The 25,160-nt window shown below is 42.3% G+C and overlaps 2 protein-coding genes and 15 non-coding genes across 17 annotated transcripts in view; 2 read left to right on the top strand and 15 right to left on the bottom strand.

Annotated features, from left to right (window-relative positions):
• Positions 1–25,160, bottom strand: part of LOC133493903 (zinc finger protein 239-like) — a 163,754-nt gene that overhangs the window by 30,792 nt on the left and 107,802 nt on the right. The gene's annotated exons all lie outside the window — the stretch shown is intronic.
• Positions 238–310, bottom strand: trnay-gua (transfer RNA tyrosine (anticodon GUA)). The gene has a single exon. It is a non-coding gene; the product is annotated as a tRNA-Tyr (tRNA).
• trnaf-aaa (transfer RNA phenylalanine (anticodon AAA)) lies at positions 1,891–1,963 on the bottom strand. The gene has a single exon. It is a non-coding gene; the product is annotated as a tRNA-Phe (tRNA).
• On the bottom strand, positions 2,790–2,862 carry trnaf-gaa (transfer RNA phenylalanine (anticodon GAA)). The gene has a single exon. It is a non-coding gene; the product is annotated as a tRNA-Phe (tRNA).
• On the bottom strand, positions 3,541–3,613 carry trnaf-gaa (transfer RNA phenylalanine (anticodon GAA)). The gene has a single exon. It is a non-coding gene; the product is annotated as a tRNA-Phe (tRNA).
• Positions 3,902–3,974, bottom strand: trnaf-gaa (transfer RNA phenylalanine (anticodon GAA)). Its single transcript has one exon. It is a non-coding gene; the product is annotated as a tRNA-Phe (tRNA).
• On the bottom strand, positions 4,284–4,356 carry trnaf-gaa (transfer RNA phenylalanine (anticodon GAA)). Its single transcript has one exon. It is a non-coding gene; the product is annotated as a tRNA-Phe (tRNA).
• trnaf-gaa (transfer RNA phenylalanine (anticodon GAA)) lies at positions 4,658–4,730 on the bottom strand. The gene has a single exon. It is a non-coding gene; the product is annotated as a tRNA-Phe (tRNA).
• Positions 4,846–4,918, bottom strand: trnaf-gaa (transfer RNA phenylalanine (anticodon GAA)). Its single transcript has one exon. It is a non-coding gene; the product is annotated as a tRNA-Phe (tRNA).
• On the bottom strand, positions 5,033–5,105 carry trnaf-gaa (transfer RNA phenylalanine (anticodon GAA)). Its single transcript has one exon. It is a non-coding gene; the product is annotated as a tRNA-Phe (tRNA).
• trnaf-gaa (transfer RNA phenylalanine (anticodon GAA)) lies at positions 5,220–5,292 on the bottom strand. Its single transcript has one exon. It is a non-coding gene; the product is annotated as a tRNA-Phe (tRNA).
• Positions 7,516–7,587, top strand: trnaw-cca (transfer RNA tryptophan (anticodon CCA)). The gene has a single exon. It is a non-coding gene; the product is annotated as a tRNA-Trp (tRNA).
• trnav-uac (transfer RNA valine (anticodon UAC)) lies at positions 9,688–9,760 on the bottom strand. Its single transcript has one exon. It is a non-coding gene; the product is annotated as a tRNA-Val (tRNA).
• Positions 10,845–10,916, top strand: trnap-ugg (transfer RNA proline (anticodon UGG)). Its single transcript has one exon. It is a non-coding gene; the product is annotated as a tRNA-Pro (tRNA).
• trnar-acg (transfer RNA arginine (anticodon ACG)) lies at positions 14,816–14,888 on the bottom strand. Its single transcript has one exon. It is a non-coding gene; the product is annotated as a tRNA-Arg (tRNA).
• LOC133493976 (CASP8 and FADD-like apoptosis regulator) overlaps positions 18,513–25,160 on the bottom strand; it is a 22,944-nt gene continuing 16,296 nt past the window's right edge. Inside the window, exon 8 of the mRNA XM_061807991.1 lies at positions 18,513–18,573. Within this exon, the coding sequence (XP_061663975.1) occupies positions 18,513–18,573 (61 nt within the window). The remainder of the gene's footprint in view (positions 18,574–25,160) is intronic.
• On the bottom strand, positions 24,355–24,426 carry trnac-gca (transfer RNA cysteine (anticodon GCA)). Its single transcript has one exon. It is a non-coding gene; the product is annotated as a tRNA-Cys (tRNA).

Below are 25,160 nucleotides of genomic sequence, written 5' to 3'. Positions count from 1 at the left end.
CATAACCAGATGTTTAATAAGAGCCAAAAAGCACATAATTCTGCACTAAATGCTGAAGCCAGGGATTGAACCAGGGACCTTTGGATCTTCAGTCTACCGCTGTCCCAACTGAGCTATTTCAGCTCCATGATGGTGGGAACTGTTGCCTGGTTGCAACTCTATCAAAAAACCAAAACATTCCGCAAAACATAACCAGATGTTTCATAAGAGCCAAAAAGCACATAATTCTGTACTAAATGCTGAAACCAGGGATTGAACCAGGGACCTTTAGATCTACAGTCTAACGCTCTCCCAACTGAGCTATTTCAGCTCCATGAGGGTAGGAACTGTTGCCTGGTTGCAACTCTATCAAAGAACCAAAACATGCCGCAAAACATAACCAGATGTTTCATGAGAGCCAAAAAGCACATAATTCTGTACTAAATGCGGAAACCAGGGATTGAACCAGGGACCTTTAGGTCTTTTGTCTAATGCTCTCCCAACTGAGCTATTTCAGATCCATGAGGGTATGAACTGTTGCCTGTCAAAGAACCAAAACATTCCGCAAAACATAACCAGATGTTTAATAAGTGCCGAAAAAAAAAACACATAATTCTGTACTAAATGCTGAAACCAGGGATTGAACCAGGGACCTTCAGATCTTCAGTCTAACGGTCTCCCATCTGAGCTATTTCAGCTTCATGAGGGTAGGAACTGTTGCCTGATTGCAACTCAATCAAAGAACCAAAACATGCCGCAAAACATAACCAGATGTTTCATAAGAGCCAAAAAAGGACATAATTCTGTACTAAATGCTGAAACCAGGGACCTTTAGATCTTCAGTCTAACGCTCTCCCAACTGAGCGATTTCAGCTCCATGATGGTGGGAACTGTTGCCTGGTTGCAACTCTGTCAAAAACCAAAACATGCCGCAAAACATAAGCAGATGTTTCATAAGAGCCAAAAAAGCACATAATTGTGTACTAAATGCTGAAGCGAGGGATTGAACAAGGGACCTTTAGATCTTCAGTCTAACGGTCTCCCAACTGAGCTATTTCAGCTCTATGAGGGTAGGAACTGTTGCCTGGTTGCAACCCTGTCAAATAACGAAAACATGCCGGAAAACATAACCAGATGTTTAATAAGAGCCAAAAAGCACATAATTCTGTACTAAATGCTGAAGCCAGGGATTGAACCAGGGACCTTCAGTCTAACGCTCTCCCAACTGAGTTATTTCAGCTCCATGAAGGTGGGAACTGTTGCCTGGTTGCAACTCTATCAAAGAACCAAAACACGCCGCAAAACATAACCAGATGTTCATAAGAGCAAAAAAAGCACATAATTCTGTACTAAATGCTGAAACCAGGGATTGAACCAGGGACCTTTAGTCTAACGCTCTCCCAACTGAGCTATTTCAGCTCCATGAGGGTAGGAACTGTTGCCTGGTTGCAACTCTGTCAAAAACCAAAACATGCCGCAAAACATAAGCAGATGTTTCATAAGAGCCAAAAAAGCACACAATTGTGTACTAAATGCTGAAGTCAGGGATTGAACCAGGGACCTTTAGATCTTCAGTCTAACGCTCTCCCAACTGAGCTATTTCAGCCCCATGAGGGTAGGAACTGTTGCCTGGTTGCAACTCTATCAAAGAACCAAAATATGCCGCAAAACATAACCAGATGTTTAATAAGTGCCGAAAAAAACCACATAATTCTGTACTAAATGCTGAAACCAGGGATTGAACCAGGGACCTTTAGATCTTCAGTCTAACGGTCTCCCATCTGAGCTATTTCAGCTCCATGAGGGTAGGAACTGTTGCCTGGTTGCAACTCAATCAAAGAACCAAAACATGCCGCAAAACATAACCAGATGTTTCATAAGAGCCAAAAAAGGACATAATTGTGTACTAAATGCTGAAGCCAGGGATTGAACCAGGGACCTTTAGATCTTTAGTCTAACGCTCTCCCAACTGAGCTATTTCAGCTCCATGAGGGTAGGAACTGTTGCCTGGTTGCAACCCTGTCAAATAACGAAAACATGCCGGAAAACATAACCAGATGTTTAATAAGAGCCAAAAAGCACATAATTCTGTACTAAATGCTGAAGCCAGGGATTGAACCAGGGACCTTCAGTCTAACGCTCTCCCAACTGAGTTATTTCAGCTCCATGAAGGTGGGAACTGTTGCCTGGTTGCAACTCTATCAAAGAACCAAAACATGCCGGAAAACATAACCAGATGTTTCATAAGAGCCAAAAAAGCACATAATTCTGTACTAAATGCTGAACCAGGGATTGAACCAGGGACCTTTAGTCTAACGCTCTCCCAACTGAGCTATTTCAGCTCCATGAGGGTGGGAACTGTTGCCTGGTTGCAACTCTGTCAAAAACCAAAACATGCCGCAAAACATAACCAGATGTTTCATGAGAGCCAAAAAGCACATAATTCTGTACTAAATGCTGAAACCAGGGATTGAACCATGGACCTTTAGGTGTTTTGTCTAATGCTCTCCCAACTGAGCTATTTCAGCTCCATGAGGGTATGAACTGTTGCCTGTCAAAGAACCAAAACATTCCGCAAAACATAACCAGATGTTTCATAAGAGCCAAAAAAGCACATAATTCTGTACTAAATGCTGAAGCCAGGGACACCTTTAGATCTTCAGTCTAACGCTCTCCCAACTGAGATATTTCAGCTCCATGAGTGGAGCAACTGTTGCCTGGTTGCAAACCCCTCCAAATAACGAAAACATGCCGGAAAACATAACACAGATGTTTAATAAGAGCCAAAAAGCACATAATTCTGTACTAAATGCTGAAGCCAGGGATTGAACCAGGGACCTTTAGATCTTCAGTCTAACGCTCTCCCAACTGAGCTATTTCAGCTCCATGATGGTGGGAACTGTTGCCTGGTTGTAACTCTGTCAAAAACCCCAAAACATGCCGCAAAACATAAGCAGATGTTTCATAAGAGCCAAAAAAGCACATAATTGTGTACTAAATGCTGAAGCGAGGGATTGAACCAGGGACCTTTAGATCTTCAGTCTAACGCTCTCCCAACTGAGCTATTCTAGCTCCATGAGGGTAGGAACTGTTGCCTGGTTGCAACTCTGTCAAAAACCAAAACATGCCGCAAAACATAAGCCAGATGTTTCATAAGAGCCAAAAAAGCACACAATTGTGTACTAAATGCTGAAGTCAGGGATTGAACCAGGGACCTTTAGATCTTAAGTCTAACGCGGCTCCCAACTGAGCTATTTCAGCTCCATGAGGGTAGGAACTGTTGCCTGGTTGCACCCCTGTCAAATAACGAAATCATGCCGGAAAACATAACCAGATGTTTTATAAGAGCCAAAAAGCACATAATTCTGCACTAAATGCTGAAGCCAGGGATTGAACAGGGACCTTTAGATCTTCAGTCTTACGCTCTCCCAACTGAGCTATTTCAGCTCAATATGGTGGGGATTGTTGCCTGGTTGCAACTCTATCAAAGAACACCAACACGCCGCAAAACATAACCAGATGTTTCATAAGCGCCAAAAAAGCACATATTTCTGTACTAAATGCTGAAACCAGGGATTGAACCAGGGACCTTTAGAACTTCAGTCTAACGCTCTCCCAACTGAGCTACTTCAGCTCCGTGAGGGTAGGAACTGTTGCCTGGTTGCAACTCTGTCAAAAACCAAAACATGCCGCAAAACAAAAGCAGATGTTTCATAAGAGCCAAAAAAGCACATAATTCTGTACTAAATGCTGAAACCAGGGACCTTTAGAACTTCAGTCTAACGCTCTCCCAACTGAGCTATTTCAGCTCCGTGAGGGTGGGAACTGTTGCCTGGTTGCAACTCTGTCAAAAACCAAAACATGCCGCAAAACATAAGCAGATGTTTAATAAGAGCCAAAAAGCACATAATTCTGTACTAAATGCTAAAACCAGGGATTGAACCAGGGACCTTTAGATCTTCAGTCTAACGCTCTCCCAACTGAGATATTTCAGCTCCATGAGGTTAGGAACTGTTGCCTGGTTGCAACCCTGTCAAATAACGAAAACATGCCAGAAAACATAGCCAGATGTTTAATAAGAGGCAAAAAGCACATAATTCTGCACTAAATGCTGAAGCCAGGGATAGAACCAGGGACCTTTTTCAGTCTAACGCTCTCATCTAACGCTCTCCCAACTGAGCTATTTCAGCTCAAGATGGTGGGAACTGTTGCCTGGTTGCAACTCTATCAAAGAACCAAAACACGCCGCAAAACATAACCAGATGTTTCATAAGAGCCAAAAAAGCACATATTTCTGTACTAAATGCTGAAACCAGGGATTGAACCAGGGACCTTTAGAACTTCAGTCTAACGCTCTCCCAACTGAGCTATTTCAGCTCCGTGAGGGTAGGAACTGTTGCCTGGTTGCAACTCTGTCAAAAACCAAAACATGCCGCAAAACATAAGCAGATGTTTCATAAGAGCCAAAAAAGCACTTAATTCTGTACTAAATGCTAAAACCAGGGATTGAACCAGGGACCTTTAGATCTTCAGTCTAACGCTCTCCCAAATGAGATATTTCAGCTCCATGAGGGTAGGAACTGTTGCCTGGTTGCAACCCTGTCAAATAACGAAAACATGCCAGAAAACATAACCAGATGTTTAATAAGAGCCAAAAAGCACATAATTCTGTACTAAATGCTGAAAGCAGGGATTGAACCAGGGACCTTTAGATCTTCAGTCTAACGCTCTCCCATCTGAGCTATTTCAGCTCCATGAGGGTAGGAACTGTTGCCTGGTTGCAACTCAATCAAAGAACCAAAACATGCCGCAAAACATAACCAGATGTTTCATAAGAGCCAAAAAAGCACATAATTCTGTACTAAATGCTGAAGCCAGGGATTGAACCAGGGACCTTTAGATCTTCAGTCTAACGCTCTCCCAACTGAGCTATTTCAGCTCCATGAGGGTAGGAACTGTTGCCTGGTTGCAACCCTGTCAAATAACCAAAACATGCCGGAAAACATAACCAGATGTTTAATAAGAGCCAAAAAGCACATAATTCTGTACTAAATGCTGAAGCCAGGGATTGAACCAGGGACCTTTAGATCTTCAGTCTAACGCTCTCCCAACTGAGCTATTTCAGCTCCATGATGGTGGGAACTGTTGCCTGGTTGCAACTCTGTCAAAAACCAAAACATGCCGCAAAACATAACCAGATGTTTCATAAGAGCCAAAAAAGCACATAATTCTGTACTAAATGCTGAAGCCAGGGATTGAACCAGGGACCTTTAGATCTTCAGTCTAACGCTCTCCCAACTGAGCTATTTCAGCTCTATGAGGGTAGGAACTGTTGCCTGGTTGCAACCCTGTCAAATAACGAAAACATGCCGGAAAACATAACCAGATGTTTAATAAGAGCCAAAAAGCACATAATTCTGTACTAAATGCTGAAGCCAGGGATTGAACCAGGGACCTTCAGTCTAACGCTCTCCCAACTGAGTTATTTCAGCTCCATGATGGTGGGAACTGTTGCCTGGTTGCAACTCTATCAAAGAACCAAAACACGCCGCAAAACATAACCAGATGTTTCATAAGAGCCAAAAAAGCACATAATTCTGTACTAAATGCTGAAACCAGGGATTGAACCAGGGACCTTTAGTCTAACGCTCTCCCAACTGAGCTATTTCAGCTCCATGAGGGTAGGAACTGTTGCCTGGTTGCAACTCTGTCAAAAACCAAAACATGCCGCAAAACATAAGCAGATGTTTCATAAGAGCCAAAAAAGCACATAATTCTGTACTAAATGCTGAAGTCAGGGATTGAACCAGGGACCTTTAGATCTTCAGTCTAACGCTCTCCCAACTGAGCTATTTCAGCTCCATGAGGGTAGGAACTGTTGCCTGGTTGCAACCCTGTCAAATAACGAAATCATGCCGGAAAACATAACCAGATGTTTAATAAGAGCCAAAAAGCACATAATTCTGCACTAAATGCTGAAACCAGGGACCTTTAGATCTTCAGTCTAACGCTCTCCCAACTGAGCTATTTCAGCTCCGTGAGGGTGGGAACTGTTGCCTGGTTGCAACTCTGTCAAAGAACCAAAACATGCCGCAAAACATAACCAGATGTTTAATAAGAGCCAAAAAGCACATAATTCTGTACTAAATGCTGAAACCAGGGATTGAACCAGGGACCTTTCAATCTTCAGTCTAACGCTCTGCCAGCTGAGCTAATACCCTTACCCTTACAAGGGTCGCGGGGAGTGCTGTAGCCTATCACAGCTGTCAACAGGCAGGAGGCAGGGTACATCCTGAACTGGTTGCCAGCCAATCCCAGGGCACATTGAAACAAACAGACACACTCACAATCACACCTTGGAGCAAATTAGAGTGTCCAATTAATATTACATGTTTTTTGAATATGGGAGGAAACCGGAGTCCCCGGAGAAAATCCACGCAGGCAGGGAGAGAACATGCAAACTACACACAGGCGGGTCCGGGATTGAACACGGGACCTCAGAACTGTGAGGCCAATGTTTAACCAACTGATCCACCATTCCAGCAATCTTAATAAATAACAAATGAATAAGCAATAAATAAAGTATGACTCAATTTGCTTGTACAGGATATCAAATCCATTCCCCCCATTAAAAGAAATGAATGTCTTTCGACCATTGAGAATCTTTTATTAACAAAATGCTCTCAACTTCAAGCAAATGTGGCCCGAGCCAAATGGCCAAAGTGGAAAACTGCAAAGCTGAGGGACTGTAGAGGATCATGAGCAGCTCCAGTATCAGACAGTGATGACATGATGTCACACTCTCCTCACTGATGACGACATGATAAAAAGTCCAAACGTGATATAACATGTCACACTAACTTCAAATTTTCTCTGTGAGGGAAAAGTTTTAAAAAATAGCAAATGAAATGAGAAGACTTCCTGAAGAGAAACCTTTTCCCTGCTCAGTTTGTGGTTAGATTCTCTCCTCCAGGTCGTTTTGATAAACACAACACGGGGTGTGTGGCACACACACACACACACACACACTCACATACAGAAGAGACTTGTTTCACATATAATTTTCTAGTATTTGTTTGTGCATCATTCTGTGTTGTGTATTGCTTTGTTTTGTTTTTTTAATAAGGCTGGATTGTCAAATTGTCCCTTATCATCTTGTCGCAATCGTGCCTTGTATCGACTCTAGATCGTCTTTGAATCAATTTGTATCGTCTTATACCATCAGATTTGCTTGGTTGAAGGCAGGGAGCGTGATGGTGATGTCAGGCACTCATCCACAAAGCTAAGTCTCTATGAAGAGAGATGCAGAACCTCCAAAGTTTTGTTCAGAAACTGCATGAATTCAGGGTTTTGATCATCTCATGTGCAAAAAAAATCTCCCCTCAAAAATAGGAGAAAATTGCTCACTGACTTCTAAGACAAATTCTGTGCAAACTTTTTTGACACTGATTCACCGGTCGGGCATGTCAGTGACTTGTATTGCCAATTATATACCCGACTGTTGAGCTTACACCTCTACAGGCTACTCTGGACAATGGCTCTGTGGTGCAACGGTAGCGCATCTGACTCCAGATCAGAAGGTTATGTGGTCAAGTCACATCAGGGTCATTTCTTTGGCATTCTGATGGATATCAAAGGTTCTCCTTTAAATTCACATCCCATTCCACTGGAAAGGACATATCATGGGTTTGGAGCTGACTGGTCGAGCTTTTTACTGACTTCTGCTTTTGTCAGGAATGTTTCATTTGTCACTGAGGTGTAAACTTGAAGTTATTGGGTGAAAATCCAAATGTCCACTTCTTCCAAGTTTGTCGTCATTCAAAATTTCACCTTTGATGTTTGTATTCATGAAGCAACTGCTGAAAATAGCTGAGAAGCGTTACCATTGCTCAGTCTTCACCACTTTGAGTGTGTTTACCATGGTCACAACTTACATAATTTTCACATTCACCAATATTCGTCTGTCACGGAAACGACCCCATCGTGAACGAAGAAACTTGAGGGTCCGACTTGCACCACAGAAGTGACTTTTCAATAGCTTAGTCCAGGGACCAAGAACAATGGAAGGGTCCTAAAGCAGATCGACAAGAGACGTGAGTGTCAGATGTAAAACTCACAATCAGGAATTAAACTAAAATGATCTACTGCAGCGGGTAGGCACAAATCCTTTGATCCGAACAGTTCTCAATCATACACAATTCACAGCTGGAACGAATGATGAATATTGAATTGTCTACAGAACTAAGAGGTTGCAGGAAGACATGGGGGTGTAGCTCACTGGTAGAGCGTTTGACTGTAGATCAAGACGTCTCCAGTTCACCTCTAGATCCCCCCTTTCTGCTGTGTTATTCAGAGACTGCATGAATTCAGGGTTTTGATCATCTCATGGGCAAAAAAAAAAGCCTCCCCTCAAAGATGGGAGAAAATTGCCCACTCCTGACTTGAATGACAAATACAGTGCAAGCTTTTTAGACACTGATTCACTGGTTGGCCATGTCAGAGACTTGTCTTGGTTGTCAATTCTATACCCGACTATTGAGTTCATATAATGGTGTGATGCTATTGTGCTATAATAGGAAGAGGATGTGGAAGCGCGGTTTTATTTTAAAAGGCAGCACTTTCATTTATTCTTTTTTGTTCTTTTCAACATCATTGTGTGTTAAAAATGTTCATTGTAAGGGGAAAATGCCATTGAATTGTTGGAAGATCTGAGAAACACAGAAAGTAAGCTGCGTGCTTTATTTTGAAGCCATATTTATCGTGTGGTGGGAAGAAATACTTCCTCCTGTTTCTGAGATTCCTGGTGGAAGATAAACATTTTGTTCTCTTCATGTTTTCATTGTTTTGTTGTAGAATGTGAATATAAATTAGTTTAAAACGTTTGCAAAGCGGGTGTCGTCACAGAGGCACGGTGTTGAATGTGTTTCATTAATTTCAAACATAAACTCGCGAGCTGGACAAGTGGAGACGTCGAGGTCCGTGTGCATCATTAGTAGGTGGCCATGTGTTTTGTGCAGTGTGAATGAGTGTCAGCAGAAGCCGCGTGGTGACCGTGTTCTTGATGTTGCAGAGTTTTGAGAGTAATTCTGAAGAGAAATCTATGAACTTCTGTGAATGCAGCCAGACTCTCTCAAGTGCACGAGGACCAGGAAACCAAGAAAAAGGAAAGGAAAAGCAAACTGAGCGTCCAGGCAGCTGACTGACACTAAGATTTTGTTGTTTTTGTGTCTCAAGACTAATTCCTCTTGAGTATTGTTTTGATTTCTGTTTTTCGCCTGAACTTAAATTTCCAATGAAAGTCATACCTCAAAACTTGTTTCTTCTGAATGAGAATTAAATTATTTTTTTTCTGAAAAAGTGTAATGTATTTTTTTTTTTGCAGTCAAACAACATGGTAGTTTCCAGTACAGCAGTTCTCATTTGTCCTCTGCTTCCTTCCTTCCTGCCTTGTTTACTTCCTTCTTTTTTTCTCCTTCATTCATTCATTGCTTCCTCCAATCATTGTTATCTTTGTTTCTTCCCTTCCTTGTTCCAATGTTTTTTCCTTCTTACCTTTTTCACATGATTTTATCCTTGTTTTTCTTCCTCAATTCATTCTTTGCTTCCTTCCTACCTTGTTTGCTTCCTTCCTCATTTTTTTGTGTGTTCCCTCCTTCTTTTCTTCCTTCTGACAACAGCTCTCTTACAAGCAAGCAACAAAACACTACCTGTTTCCACCCGGTCTCGAACCGGGGACCTTTTGCGTGTAAGGCAAATGTGATAACCATTACACTATGGAAACAACTGCACTGGGCATCTTGTAGACCTTGATCACCATCAGGGCTGCAACTAAGGAGAATCGTATATCCATCCATTCAGTTCGCATGTTCTCCCCGTGCTTGCGTGGCTTTTTCTGCCGCATCCCACTCTAAATTGCCCCTAGGTGTGATTGATAGTGTGGCTGTTTGTCTCAATATCCCGTGATTGGCTGGCAACCAGTTCGGGGTGTACCCTGCCTCCTGCCTGTTGACAGCTGGAATCAACTCCAGCACTCCCCGTGACCCTCGTGAGGATAAGCGGCAAAGAAAATGGATAGATGAATGGATGGAGAGTCATCACCAACACATCCAGGAGGCACAAGTCATCAGGTCTTCATGAGGAAATAGAAGACTCATCTTTGTTTTCATGACCATGCATGCATTTACACCAAATTTGTTCTCTGCATTTTACTCATCACAGTGAACACACACACACTTGTTAGTGGAACACACTGGAGCAACTGGGGAGCAGTTCAGGGTATCTGTTCTTGCTCATGGACACAACAGCAGTGAGTTTGGGTGGGGTCTTGAACCTACTTGGTTGGTTTCCCCATGGTGGCAGTCCAGCTAAACCATTAGTCCAGGCCCATTAATTTGGGTCGATGTGAAAAGTTGAAACCACCAAAAAAATTGTCGAGCATTTAGTGTAAAAATAAAAAAAAAAAAATAAAAATCATTAATGAAAAGACTTGGCAAACATCTACCCACATGCTGAGTTTGCATGTTTTCTTTCTCTCTTTCTTGGTCCTCTTGCACTCGACAGAGTCTGGCTGCAAACCTCACCTCTTCGGGCCCCCACCTCACATCTCATTTCCCATCCTGCAGCCCTCAACCGCCACCGTCAGGCAGGGAATAAAGTAGAATAATTTTGTGTAATATTTGTCCTTCCACAAAAACCATATCAAAAACAAAAATTATTTCTTTCCCCATCTTTTTCCAATGTCATCCGTTTTTTAAAAAGATCCAGCAAGCCACGAGGATGGCGCTAAAAAAAAAGCTCAAGAAATATTGGTTGCCACCGCCTGGTCTGATTCCATGATTCTAAAAACATCTAGTGCTGGATCTAGCGGCTCGTTGGTCTAGGGGTATGATTCTCGCTTTGGGTGCGAGAGATCCCGGGTTCAAATCTCGGATGAGCCCATATGAAAGTTCTTCTTTGACAATTTCTTGTTGTTGCATGGTCTATACGTTCATACACCCCACCCCCCGCCACTGGTCGAACACGACAGAGTGCTTCAAAAGTGCAAATTGTGGAAGAAAAAAAAAAAAGTCTGGCCACTCCAGCATGTATAATCTCAACATCTAAACCAACTCCTCAGAAAATCAAATCGCCTAGGTTCATATAATATGACTGTTATTGTTTGTCCTTAGTGCCACTCCCCCTCTATAACACTTCAAGACCGGGGTTCGATTCCCTGACGTGGAGATAGTTAATGTTATCCTTTGCTTCTCGACGGGCTCTTCTTCCCGCTAAGCAAGCCGAGCTGTTTTGTTTCCAAACAGGGACCTCACGCGGATCAAAAGAATATCACAACACCACTTCTACAGAACTGAAATTGTTGCTCATGTGTCGTTTGTTAGTAGGACCAGCAAATTGCTTCACTCGCCGAATTTGCGTCCGGCACAACAGTCGCCTGAAAGTGCAAAACGTAACAAATCGCAAAACATTTTAACCTTCCAGAAAACACACATTAAACAAGAAAATAATTAAAATTACAACAACAACACGAACAAAGCTAGCTGAGGTACTTCTACATACCTGTGTTTGGTGGGTGACAGACGAAATGACGCGGCCCTCCAAGGCTGTAAAGCTTTTTGGGATGAGAGTGGCCCAAGGGACAAAGTGGCTCTTTGGTTTAGAGTTAAGATTCTCGCTTTGGATGTGAGAGGTCCCAGGTTCAACTCCTGGACAATCCCTGCTATGCAGTCTGTAATGGCTCTGTGTGCTCTAAAATCTTACCTTGCTGTCTTTCTCAAGGTAGCCTGTGTAGTCAGTAAAGGGCCCATTTTTGTTTAGGGTGTCATCCAAATGATCATTGAGTTATGTGGTTATGTGCTTCATTGTTGGTGATGACTTATGAAGTCATCCGCTCTTTTTTGTTGGTTGTTGTTCTTGGGGAACACTTCTTAAGGAGAGCAGCACTGAAAGAGGTCCTGGGTTTGAAATTCCCGACAAGCTCTCTTTGGAAATGTCAACGGCCAGGAATCCTTTGCCACGATCAAACAGTGGCCTGCATGACAGGTGATCATCTTTTTCATTTCTGTGGGCCTTGTTCTTGTGGTATGCTTTTCAATTACCTATGACCTTGAGAAGTCCAGTTTTCAAACCTTTTGCCCAAATTTCCATTAGCTGATCAGGGTTTCGTCAACTTCACCTTTTTGTTTTCCACAAAAAGTCAAGGCTTCTTTACAGTCTAGTTCAATCAATCATTTCATATAGACACAAAATTATTGGGAAACAAGGCATGCATACCTTTGTGTATTTCGGGACCAGTACTGATTTATAACATTTGTCCACTGGAGGCTTTTTGAATAGAGCTCGTGCACGTGACGTAACAATTTGGATGGCGCCCAATTGCCAGTCAAATCAAGCTGCTCTGCCAATTTTTCTCAAATGGTATGTCATTACTTTTGATACCAAACATTAACATTTAATAAAAGCTTCTTGACCACTTCGATTCTCACTGGCAAACTTGTTTCTGAGCCCATGACTTGAAGAATTTCAAACTGAGGAGGAAAATGGATTCTCAACATTGTGTTTTCTTTTACTTTTACTCTCTAAAGTTTTCCCACACAGAACATTTCCATTGATTTTTATCAGTATGACATCCCATTTGGACTTTTTAATCATATCATCATCAGAGTGAGGAGAAAGTGACCTAATGTCATCACTATCTGATCGTGGAGTGAAGAGGCCGTCTGCTTGTGATCATCCACAGTGCCCAAATTTGAAATTTTTCACTTTGGCCTTGTCGCTTGGGTCATTTCTTGTTTTGTTTTGCCAGAATTTTTGTTTTGGGGGATTCCAATGGATAAAAGACATTTGAATTATTTTTAATGGGGAAAATGAATTTGACGTATCAGCAAATGGAACCAGCCTCACTGTTGGATGTACATTTTATTCACAATCACAAACATATTTTACCACCAAAAGTCAGATTCCTTCCAATCTGTTTCAAACAATCATTCACGTAATTGATATTGACACCACTAAACATTGGGCAAAAAGCATGCATGCTCAAGAACATTTATATTTTCGGGACATTTTGTATCAACAAAGTCAAACATGAAAAAGCATTGGTATAACTGGTCTGGGAAAAGCAATGTACCATATTATGAAATGGCAGTAATTGGTCATTTAATACATCATTGCTCTCAGATAGAACCCCCTCACCTTCAAAATTAAAACTTTTCAAGAAATTAAATGAAAAAAACACCTTCTTAAGATCAGCTTTCTAAACACCTCTTTGTAAAAGTTGGTAGTGTTTCATATATTGTTGCATCGCATGAACAACAGCCCATACCCCGAAATGTTGTTGCCTCACACATTTACTGTGCTTTTTTGTTTCAAGCAAATTTATGGAATGGGATGAGCAGGATGTCATCATAAAAATGACACAAACACTGCAGGGTAAGGATCCCATCCTTGCAAGCCTCACGCAAGAAAGGTCGTCACCAGTCATCAACAAAATATATGCAGACATTTCCACTCAAGGCAGCTTCATACGATGAAAAGGAGCCTGGGAACACCCTGAACTGGTTGCCAGCCAATCGCAGGGCACATGGAGACAAACAGCCACAGTCACAATCACACCTCGGGGCAATTTAGAGTGTCCAATTAATGTTGCATGTCTTGGGAATATGGGAGGAAACTTGAGTGCCAGAAAAGAAAACCTACACATGCACGGGAAAAACATGCAAACGCCAAACAGGCGAGGCTGAGATTGAACCCTGGTCCTCAGAAATGTGAGGCCAACATTTCACAGCGTCGCCCACCGTGCCGCCCAATTCATACATATTTGTCTTAACTTCCATACTTTTTTAATTTTGTCATGAATATTATTGCAGTTACAGGACAGTTATTGCAGTGTTAATATTTAATTGAAGAATATACTGTATATATTGTTCATAAATTAGAGTTTCAATGTTTATTTATGAAATAAAACAATGTGATAATGTGGGGAGTGACATGAACGTTGCTTTTCATCACTATCCAAAAGCGGTTGGAATGGTATTCTGGATCAAATATTAATGAATATTTTTAGGAATGCAGTAAAATGTTGAGATGATTCACTTGATTATGATAATGCAGATCAAATCTTTCAGTTTCACTGGTGCTGGCTCAGCATCCTGCAGGGTTTCAGCCTTGTTGCCATGGTGACAGATTTAGAAAGACAACCTTGGCAGTTTTCAACAGCCGTGATCGTATCGTGGTTAGTACTCTGCGTTGTGGCCGCAGCAACCCCGGTTCGAATCCGGGTCACGGCAGGGGTGAATCTGTGAAGCTAATATTTTTAGTCCTTATGGTTGATATTTGCATGAATCCCTTTAGAATTACAAAAATAAATGAACTAAAGACAATTATGGAAGTAATTCATTGCCATCACAGTACGAATTCAAAATTCTAGCATGGAATTTTTTCAACACTAATCCAATGTAAAAAATTCAACGTGTGTATGTGATTTATTTGTGTGATACAGGCAAATAAGTATTTCAACACCTGTCTATCAGCTAGAAATCTGACTCTCAAAGACCTGTTAGGCCGCCTTTAAAAGTCCACTTCCACTCCATATATTATCCTGAATCAGATGCACCTGTGTGAGGTCGTTTGCTGCATAAAGACATATTTCATCATTCAATTGATGCATCTCTGTATGTAATTACTTTAAAATGGAAGATGCGGTTGATAAAGGAGTTCTCGAGGTATCAAGAAAAAAATATATATATTTGTGATCTAACCTTCAAAGAAGACATTTCAGGTGAACATACCTAAAACATCATTCTGAACTGGCTTTGATACCACATGCAAAACACACAACCGAGCTAGCCAGGAGTTGAACCTAGAACCTTCTGATCCGTAGTCAGACGCGTTATCCATTGCGCCACTAGCCCTTCACAAAACTGCATCTTCTGCAAACCCATGTATACAATTTTCACTGTCCCACACCCGCCAAATAACAGCATCAAAAAAGGCGACTGAGGGACTTTATACCTGCTGTGACCCGGAATTGAAGATGGATTGCGTGGCAACAAAGCAGAGAACTAACGACTGCGCGATCACAGCTTTGTGGAAACTGCCACGAAAGTTGGACGTATAAAGCTGTTGGCTGCAGTGAGAATGCTTCACGATCCAGGACTGTCCCAATCTAGGGAATGCCAAGTCAGATTGTCTAGTTGTGAGGATGCGGTGATTTCATTGGCACGGGCGAAGTTCGTCTCCGGGTCGTGACAGGCAAATTCTTCAACTTCTTTAGTCAAGTGATGATCAAGATTGACAATTCTTTGGATAAACCTGTTTTATTGGCAAAAACATCGACTTCAGCATTATATATGGATACTCTATGCCACTCAGGTGGAGGGTCTCGACGGGCCAGTGGAGGAGCGTCTGCGCCGGCGACGGGAGGGGCGTTGTTTTTACTGTGGGCGTTTGGGACACTTGATCGCCCGCTGCCCGACTCGACCAGAGCACTCTGACATCAGGATCTCTACTCCGGTGAGTGTGCGGTACACCGCGGCGGGGTCAGGGAGGTCCCTTCTTCACCTCACCTTGGGAACGGACTCCCGTTCATGCACTGTGACGGCTTTCATAGATTCTGGGTCGGAAGCAAACCTGATAAATCCCCGCGTGGTCGAAGAGCTGGGGGCAGCAACCTTCCCCACGCAACGGTTTCGTCACGCCTATGCCGCCAACGGCAAGTTCCTTTGTCGGGTTACACATCGCACTCAGACGCTACGTATGAGCTTTCCGGACGCTCACTCGGAGCGTATTAGCTTCCATGTCTTCAACGCACGTAGTAGCGACATCATCTTGGGCAGCCTGTGGCTCAAAGAACACGGGTCAGATCAAGACTTGGGGAGAGGACTGTCTCAGTCGCTGTTTCGCTGTCCAGGAAGACAGGGGTATTCACGTCGTGCCCGTTCGGCTAACAGAACCTAGTACCACCCCGGACCTGACCGCGGTGCCCTCCTGCTACCATGATCTACGGGAGGTCTTCTCTGAATCTAAGGCAAAGTCTCTGCCGCCACATCGGTCACACGACTGCCAGATTGAACTCCCGCCAGGCACCTCTCCTCCCAGAGAGAATATGTTCTCGTTAACAGGACCAGAGCATCAAGCCATGAGGGACTACATCGAGGACTCGCTGGCAGCCGGACTCATTCGCCCCTCATCCTCACCAGCCGGTGCGGGTTTTTTTTTTTGTCAAGAAGAAGGACTCCACGCTGCGACCCTGCGTCGACTACCGAGGACTGAACGACATCACAGTCAAGAACAGGTACCCTTTGCCGCTGATCGCTAAAGCATTCGAACTCCTTCAGGGAGCCCGGATCTTCACCAAGCTCGACTTGCGCAGCGCTTACCATTTGGTGCGGATTCAGGAAGGGGATGAGTGGAAGACGGCGTTCAACACCCCCACAGGGCACTATGAGTATCTTGTGATGCCCTTTGGACTGACAAACGCTCCGGCCGTCTTTCAGAACTTCATTAACGACGTGCTCCGGGAGTTCCTGAACAGATCTGTCTTTGTTTACCTGGATGACATTCTCATCTTTTCAGCAGACCTAACCTCTCACATTCAACAAGTCAGAGAGGTGCTCCGGCGTCTGGAGCAGCACCAATTGTACGTGAATATGGATAAGTGTGAGTTCCATCGGGCATCCATGTCCTTCCTGGGCTTCATCCTGGCTGAGGGAGAGATACGGATGGACCCCGGGAAGGTCGACGCGGTGCTGCGGTGGCCTACCCCAACCAACAGGAGGGACGTGCAGAGGTTTTTGGGATTTGCCAATTTCTATAGGAAATTCATAAGGAATTTCAGTTCCGTGGCCGCTCCTCTGCATTCGCTCACCTCGCCACATACCACCTTCGACTGGTCCGGGACCTGCCAGGAGGCCTTCAGCAGGCTCAAGGCAAGTTTCACTACTGCGCCCGTTCTCATTGTTCCGGACCCAGATAACCAGGCCTGAGAGGATGTGGCACTCGCCCGCCGTGTTTTTGTGATTTTAATGATGACACCCAAATAAATAGATTTTTCCACATACTAAATAAGTGATTGACATGTTTTTTGGGTACAAGGTGTTGTTCAGGTGGTGCAATGACAGATGACAGCCATGTATGACATACTCTCATGCCAATTTGAACAATGCCGAGTTTGGAAACTCAACATAAGTTGTTTTCTTTTTAAATGTCCAGATAAGTTCTTGAGCCAAAAGACAAAACAAAACAAAATAAAGTACAAAGCATGAAGACCCATACTTTCAACATCAAGCAGGAGCCAATGACTTTTTGTCATTTAACGTTTATGTTTTCTTTGGTGTAATTCTTTTCATATTGAAAGTTATATGATTCACTTTTTTGAAGGGGGGGTAGTTTTGAGTGAAAATAGTAATAGAGAAATCTGTTGGAGCACTTACTTAAAAAAATAAAAATAAAAAGAACAGTGAAATGCCTCATAGAGAAAAGAAGACAAACATGTCTTCAGTTATTCAAAAAGGTACAACAGTAATTCTAGCATATTGATTTCCACATAACTCAGTTCAATTTTTAATTGACTGCACCACAAATTTTCTGTGTTTTGTGTGTGTGTGTGTGTGTATGGACTATATAGATCACAAAGACCTTTCTGTCGATGTCATTTTGTGACAGAAATACTTTGCCTGGCTGTCATTGCATCGGATGACCCACGATGAGGATCGAACGCGTTGTGTTGGTTCATGTTCCGAAACTGCACCTGATCGTATTTGATCCATATAATCTGAAATATCCGTCAGATTGTTGTAATATTTTCAGTAGTTGAAGTTGCCAAGAGTTGAGATGTCTGCATAAATTTTGTTGATGATTGTGGACAGTTTTTGGGTGCATGCATGAGGCCTGAGAGGATGTGGCACTCGCCCGCTGTGTTTTTGTGATTTTAATGATGACACCCAAATAAATTGATTTTTCCACATACTAAATAAGTGATTGACATGTTTTTTGGGTACAAGGTGTTGTTCAGGTGGTGCAATGACAGATGACAGCCATGTATGATATACTCTCATGCCAATTTGAACAAAGCCGAGTTTGGAAACTCAACATAAGTTGTTTTCTTTTGAAATGTCCAGATAAGTTCTTGAGCCAAAACACAAAACAAAACAAAATAAAGTACAAAGCATGAAGACCCATACTTTCAACACTGTAGGCATTTTGTCCAATGTTTTAGTGATGTCAATAACAAATAAGCAAATGATTGATGGGAAAATGGGGTTGTAGATTGTCAAATGTATTTGTGATCTTTCATAAATGACTCTTGTAAAAGCAGTGACTATGACTCTATTTGCGTGTCCAGTATATTAAAGGCATTTTCCCCATTAAAAAGAAATTAATGTCTTTCAACCAGTGGGAAGCTTCCACGAACAAAATGCTCTCAACTTCACGCAAATGTGGACCAAGAAATATGTGAAAAAATCTGCAAATCTGGGACATTGTGGAGTATCACCAGCAGGCGGCCTCTGAACTCCACAATAAGTGACGACATGATGTCACACTCTGCCCACCGATGAAGAGATGATAAAACGTCTGAAGCGGATTTGACATGTCACACTGACAACAAACAATGGAAAAATTCTGAGTGGGAAAGCTTTTAGTCCTTCCATCCATTTATTTAGCCACTTATCCTCACAAGCATCATGGCGAGTGCTGGAACATATCCCAGATGTCACTGGGCAGGAGGCTGAACTGGTTCCCAGCCAATCGCAAGGCACACCGAGACAAACAGCCACACTCACAATCACACCTAGGGGCAATTTAGAGTGTCCAATTAATGTTGCATGTTTTTGGGATGTGGGAGGAAACCAGAGTGCCCGGAAAAAGGAGGAGAACAAGCAAACTCCAGACAGGCGGGTCCGGGGTTGAACACAGGACCTCAGAACTGTGAGGCCAACACTTTACAAGCTGATCCACGATGCCGCCTCCAATGTATCCATCTTTGTCTGAATTTCCATATTTTTTATATTTTGTCACATAACATTATTGCAGGTCCAGAACAGTTAATGCAGTGTTAATATTTAATTGAAGAATATACTCATTACACTCATTGTTGATAAATTTGAGCTTCAATGTTTATTGATGAAATAAAACAATATGATAATGTGGGGAGTGATATGAATGTTGCTTTTCATCACTATCCAAGATTCGAGCATAGAAGCGGTTGGACTTGTTTCCTGGATCAAATATATCTGAAGATTTTTATGAATGCAATAAAATGTTGAGATGATTCACTTGATTGACACAAAAATGCAGATAAAACCTTTCAGTTTCACTGGTGCTGGCTCAGCATCCTGCAGGTTTTCAGCCTTGTTGCCATGGTGACAGTTTTAGAAAAACAACCTTGCCACATTTCAACAGCTGTGATCGTATAGTGGTTAGTACTCTGCGTTGTGGCCGCAGCAACCCCGGTTTGAATCCGGGTCACGGCAGTTCTGTTAAGGTAATTTTTTTAGTCCTTATGGTTGATATTTGCATGAATCTCTTTAGAATTACAAAAATGAATTGACTAAACACAATGATGGAAGTAATTAATTGCCATCACAGTACGAATTTGAAATTCTAGCATGGAATTTTTTTAACACTGAAATCCAATGTAAAAAATTCAATGTGTGCATGTATATACATATATATATATACATTATACAGCGGAGAAAATAAGTATCTGAACACCCTGCTATATTGCAAGTGCTCCCACCAAGAAATCATGGAGGGGTCTGAAATTTTTAGCGTAGGTGCATTTCCACTGTGAGAGAGATAATCTAATGAGACAAATCCAGAAATAACAATGATTTATTTATGTGATACAAGCAAATAAGTATTTGAACACCTGTCTATCAGCTAGAATTCTGACTCCCAAAGACCTGTTAGGCCGCCTGTAAAAGTCCACCTCGACTCCATGTATTATCCTGAATCAGATGCAGCTGTGTGAGGTCGTTAGCTACATCAAGACACCTGTCTACCCCATACAAACAGTAAGACTCAAACTTACATGTCACATAACGTAACATGGCCAAGACTAAGGAGCACTCCAAAGACACCAGAGACAAAATTGTAGAACCCCACACGGCTGGAAAGGGCTGCGGAGAAATTACCTAGCAGCTTGGTGAAAAAAGGTCCACTGTTGAAGAATCATCAGAAAATGAAAAAAGCTCAACATGACGGTCAATCTTAATTGGAGAACAGCCCAATGCAAGATATCACCTCGTGGGGTCTCAGTAATCCTTAAAAAGTTGAGGAATCATCCCAGGACTACACGACAGGACGTGGTCCATGACTTGAAAAGAGCTGGGACCACTGTTTGCAAGGTGATTGTTGGTAATACCCTAAGACGTCATAGTTTGTAATCATGCATGGCACGGAAGGTTCCCCTGTTTAAACCAGCACGTCAAGGCCCGTCTTAAGTTTGCCAATGACCATTTGGATGATACAAAGGAGTCATGGGAGAAGGTTTTGTGGTCAAATGTGAACAAAATGGAACTTTTGGTCATAATTCCACTCACCGTGTTTGGAGAAAGATGAATGATGAGTTCCATCATAAGAACACCATCCCTGCTGTGAAGCATGGGGGTGTTTTTGTGCACATCAGACGGGACGACTGCACTGTTTTAAGGAGAGGATGACTGCGGCCATCTATTGTGAGATTTTGGGGAGCAACCTCTTTCCCTCACTCAGAGCATTGAAGATGTGTCACAGCTGGGTTTTTCAACATGACAATGACCCGAAGCACACAGTCAGAAAAACCAAGGAGTGGCTCCGTAAAAAGCGTATCAAGGTTCTGACGTGGCCGACCCAGTGTCCAGACCTAAACTCAATAGAAAATCTTTGGAGGGAGCTGAAACTCTGTGTTTCTCACGAACAGCCCAGAAACCTGTCTGATCTAGAGAAGATCTGTGTGGAGGAGTAGGCCAAAATCCCTCCTGCGGTGTGTGCAACTGCAACTACAAGAAAATGTTTGACCTCTGTAATTGCACACAAAGGCTACTGTACCAAATAATAACATTCTTTTTCTCAGGTGTTCAAATACTTATTTACACCTGTATCACACATATAAATCATTTAAAAAAAAAAATCATACATTGTGATTTCTGGATTTTTCTTATTAGATTATCTCTCTCACAGAGGACACCATGATTTCTAAGTGGGAGAACTTGCAATATACCAGGGTGTTCAATTACTTATTTTCTTCACTGTATCTATGTGAATATATATATATAATCTATACTTTCAGCCTCTGGCTAACTACAATTGTGTATCCAATGCTGTCGCAAAAAATGAGGCTTCAAAGTAATCAGCACAGAGTTTGGAACGCTTCCAAGGCATGCATAACTGAGCATGTTTTTTTCCCCTGTTGAGTGACTTTCACTCTTTGCTGGTGGTATTCCTTCTTCACTTGGAAAGTGTCATGAACGGGACACGAGGGCGGACCCAAATGCACGACTCAAGAGACACGCAGACTGTGCAGAGGAAACCTTTATTCAGTCCAAGGTCAGTGTTCAGGTAGGCAGTCCAAACCAGGCAGAAGTAATAGTACAGCAGGCTTACGAGGGTGGTCAGTGGACAGGCGTGGGTCGGTACACGGAGAGCAGAAGTCAGGCAAACAGGAGTGCAGGAAAGAGGCATCAAGGACGGCGATCTTGCGAAGAGCAAGTCGTCCCCCAAGTCCAATATATACTGGGAGGCATCAGCTGAAACAAGGTGCAGGGTTGCTCTGACTAATTGGCTGGCCACGCCCAGCCTGGGCAGGAAGCCAGGAGCATGACAGAAAGACTGCCCAAAAAAATAATAATAATCTTTTGCCCCTGCCTCAACCATTTGTAAAACCAGATGCCACACCAAAAATCACAAGTGTCAAACTCAAGGCCCGGGTGTCAGATCTGGCCCACCACATGATTTTACATGGCCCGCAAAGGCAAATTAGGTTTGCCAAATTCCATAATTCTCGTTAAAATTTCAAATGGTCAGATCATCAACGATATTGAGGTATTACAACCATTTTTATGTTGAAAAAATAGTTAAAAAACCCATGACCCTTGATATCTAATTCCAAAACAAGTTCAGAAAGTTTATGTGTAAATATGATGACACGATTAAAGATTTTTATGGTTTCATAACGGTCCTCTGAGGAAACCAAAACTGCAGTGTGGCCCGTGACAAAATGAGTTTGACACCCCTGTGATAAACTAATGTGATCTTGATAAATCATACAACAACAAAAAAGGACAATGGCAGGAAGAACAGGTTGAACAATAGCACATAACAGTAAATGAACACGATTTTCGGTTTGTATGATGTCACAGCGCCGGAAAAAGATGAAGACCGTCATGCACTGGATGCAAATAGCAGAATGTGCTTTCTGGATCATATTTCATGATTCAATTGATGCATCTCTGCTATGTAATTACTTTAAAATGGCAGATGTGGTTGAGAAAGGAGTTCTCGAGGTATCAAGAAAAAATATATATATTTGTGATCTAACCTTCAAAGAAGACATTTCAGGTGAACATACCTAAAACATCATTCTGAACTGGCTTTGATACCACGTGCAAGAAAACACAACCAAGCTAGCCAGGACTTGAACCTAGAATCTTCTGATCTGTACTCAGACACATCCATTGTGCCACTTGCCCTACACAAGACCTGCACCATCTGGAAACCCATGTATACAATTTTCCCTGTCCCACACCCGCCAAATAACAGCATCGAAAAAGGCGACTGAGGGGCTTTATACCTGCTGTGACCCAGAATTGAACAAGGATTGCGTGGCAACAAAGCAGAGAATTAACCACTACACGATCACAGCTTTGTGGGAACTGCCATGAAAGTTGGATGTATAAAGCTGTTGGCTGCAGTGAGAAGGTTGATTGATCCAGCACCTGCTCCCTACTGCATGTTTGCCCTCTGGCAGTTGTGGCAAATTTTATTTTCCTGAGGGAATCCATTTCATACTCGTGTGAATCCAAATGTCTGACTTTTCTGGTTTGTGGTACTTTACACACCATCCTTTAACAGAAATGTATATCACATTCTATTTCACATTCATAGTGTTTAAGATACTGAGGTCTTTGAGCCTGGGACCTCTCGCACCCTAAGCAAGAAGCATGCCCCCGCCTCGACTATCCAGCCACAAGATGTACCTCTTGACATTTTTTTTTAATCACGCCACTCGACCAGGATTGGACAACCCGTGACTCTCGTGTCACATGCAGCTTTTTAGCACCGCCCTCGTGAAAATGAATACCAAACAATTCATGGATTATTTATTGCAAATTGAGCAACATTTCTTTCTTTTGTAGTTTCCTTAATGTTTTATTAGGATTACATTAGATTATCTTTTATATACAATGTTTCATCGAGGTGTAATCTGGGGGGCTCTGGGAGAGGGGGTTCTCAATTTATTATTTTTTTCCTGGGGAGCTTATAACAGGAAACAATTACTCTCAAACTCTTACACTCAGGAATCTCACAAACAAGAGCAAATATATTACATTGCAACAGATGAAAAGAATTAAAAAAAAAAACTTATATCAACTCACATAGCTGTATTATAAAGGAGACACATTCACGGATGTTCATAGATTTCTCTTCAAAATTACTGTCAAAACTCTGCAAGATCAAGAACATGGTCACCACACAGCTTCTGGTAACACTCATTCGCACAATATAAATGGTCGCCCAACGACGCACACGGACCTTGACAACGTCTCCACTTCTCCAGCTAGCGGGTTTATGTTTGAAATTAATGAAACACATTCAACACCGTGCCTGTGTGACTACACCCGCTTTGCAAACGTTTTAAACTAACTGATATTCACATTCTACAACAAGACAATGAAAACATGAGAACAAAATGTGTACCTTCCACCAGGAATCTCACAAGAGAAAGTATTTCTTCCCGGCACACATTAAGTGTGGCTTCAAAATAAAGCACCTAGCCTACTTCCTGTGTTTCTCAGATTTTCCACCAAAACGGCATTTTCCCACCAACCATGAACATTTTTAAACACACAATAACGTTGAAAAGAACGAAAATGTATAAATAACAGAGAAAGTGCTGGCTTTGAAAATAAAAGTGAAGTCAAAACAAAAGTCCACATCCTGTTCCTATTATAGCACAACAGCATCACACCATTACATAACCTCAATAGGAGGGTATATAATTGGCAACCAAGTCTCTGACTTGCCTGACCAGTGAATCAGTGTCAAAAAAGCTTGCACTGTATTTGTCATTCAAGTCACGAGTGGGGGAATTTTCGCCCATCTTTGAGGGGAGGCTTTTTTTGCCCATGAGATGATCAAAACCCTAAATTCATGCAGTCTCTGAACAAAACAGCAGGAAGGGGGCATCCAGAGTTGAACTGGAGACCTCTTGATCTGCAGTCAAATGCTCTATCACTGAGCTATACCCCCATGTCTTCCTGCTACCTCTTAGTTCTGTAGACAATTCAATATTCATCTTTCGTTCCAGTTGTGAAATGTGTATGATTGAGATCTGTTTGGATCAAAGGATTTGTGCCTACCCACTGCACGAGATCATTTTAGTTTAATTCCTGATTGTGAGTTTTACTTCTGATACTCACGTCTCTTGTCGATCTGCTTTAGGACCCTTCCATTGTTCTTGGTCCCTGGACTAAGATATTGAAAAGTCACTTCTGTGGTGGTTAGGGTTAGGGTTAATTTTCTTAGTTCACATTGGGGTCCTTTCTGTTACAGACGTACATCGGTGAAAGTCAAAATGATGTTCGTTGTGACCATATTAAACACACTCAAAGTGGTGTAGACTGAGCAATGGTAACGCTTCTCAGTTATTTTCAGCAGTTGCTTCACGAAGACAAACATCAACGGTGAAATTTTGAATGATGACCGACTTGGAAGAAGTGGACATTTGGATTTTCACCCAATAACTTCAAGTTTACACCTCAGTGACAAATGAAACATTCCTGACAAAAGCAGAAGTCATACAAATGCTCGACCAGTCAGCTCCAAACCCACGGTATGTCTTTTCCTGTGGAATGGGATGTGATCAAAACCTTGATTTCATGCCGTTTATGAACAAAACTTTGGAGGTTCTGCATTTCTGTGCTTTATGGAGACTTGGCTTTGTGGATCAGTGTCTGACGCCGCCATCACGCTCCATGTCTTCA

The sequence above is a fragment of the Syngnathoides biaculeatus genome, chromosome 20 (genome assembly GCF_019802595.1).
Source record: "Syngnathoides biaculeatus isolate LvHL_M chromosome 20, ASM1980259v1, whole genome shotgun sequence".
In the NCBI taxonomy this organism is placed as follows: domain Eukaryota; kingdom Metazoa; phylum Chordata; class Actinopteri; order Syngnathiformes; family Syngnathidae; genus Syngnathoides; species Syngnathoides biaculeatus.
This window is presented reverse-complemented; position numbering and strand designations above follow the sequence as displayed.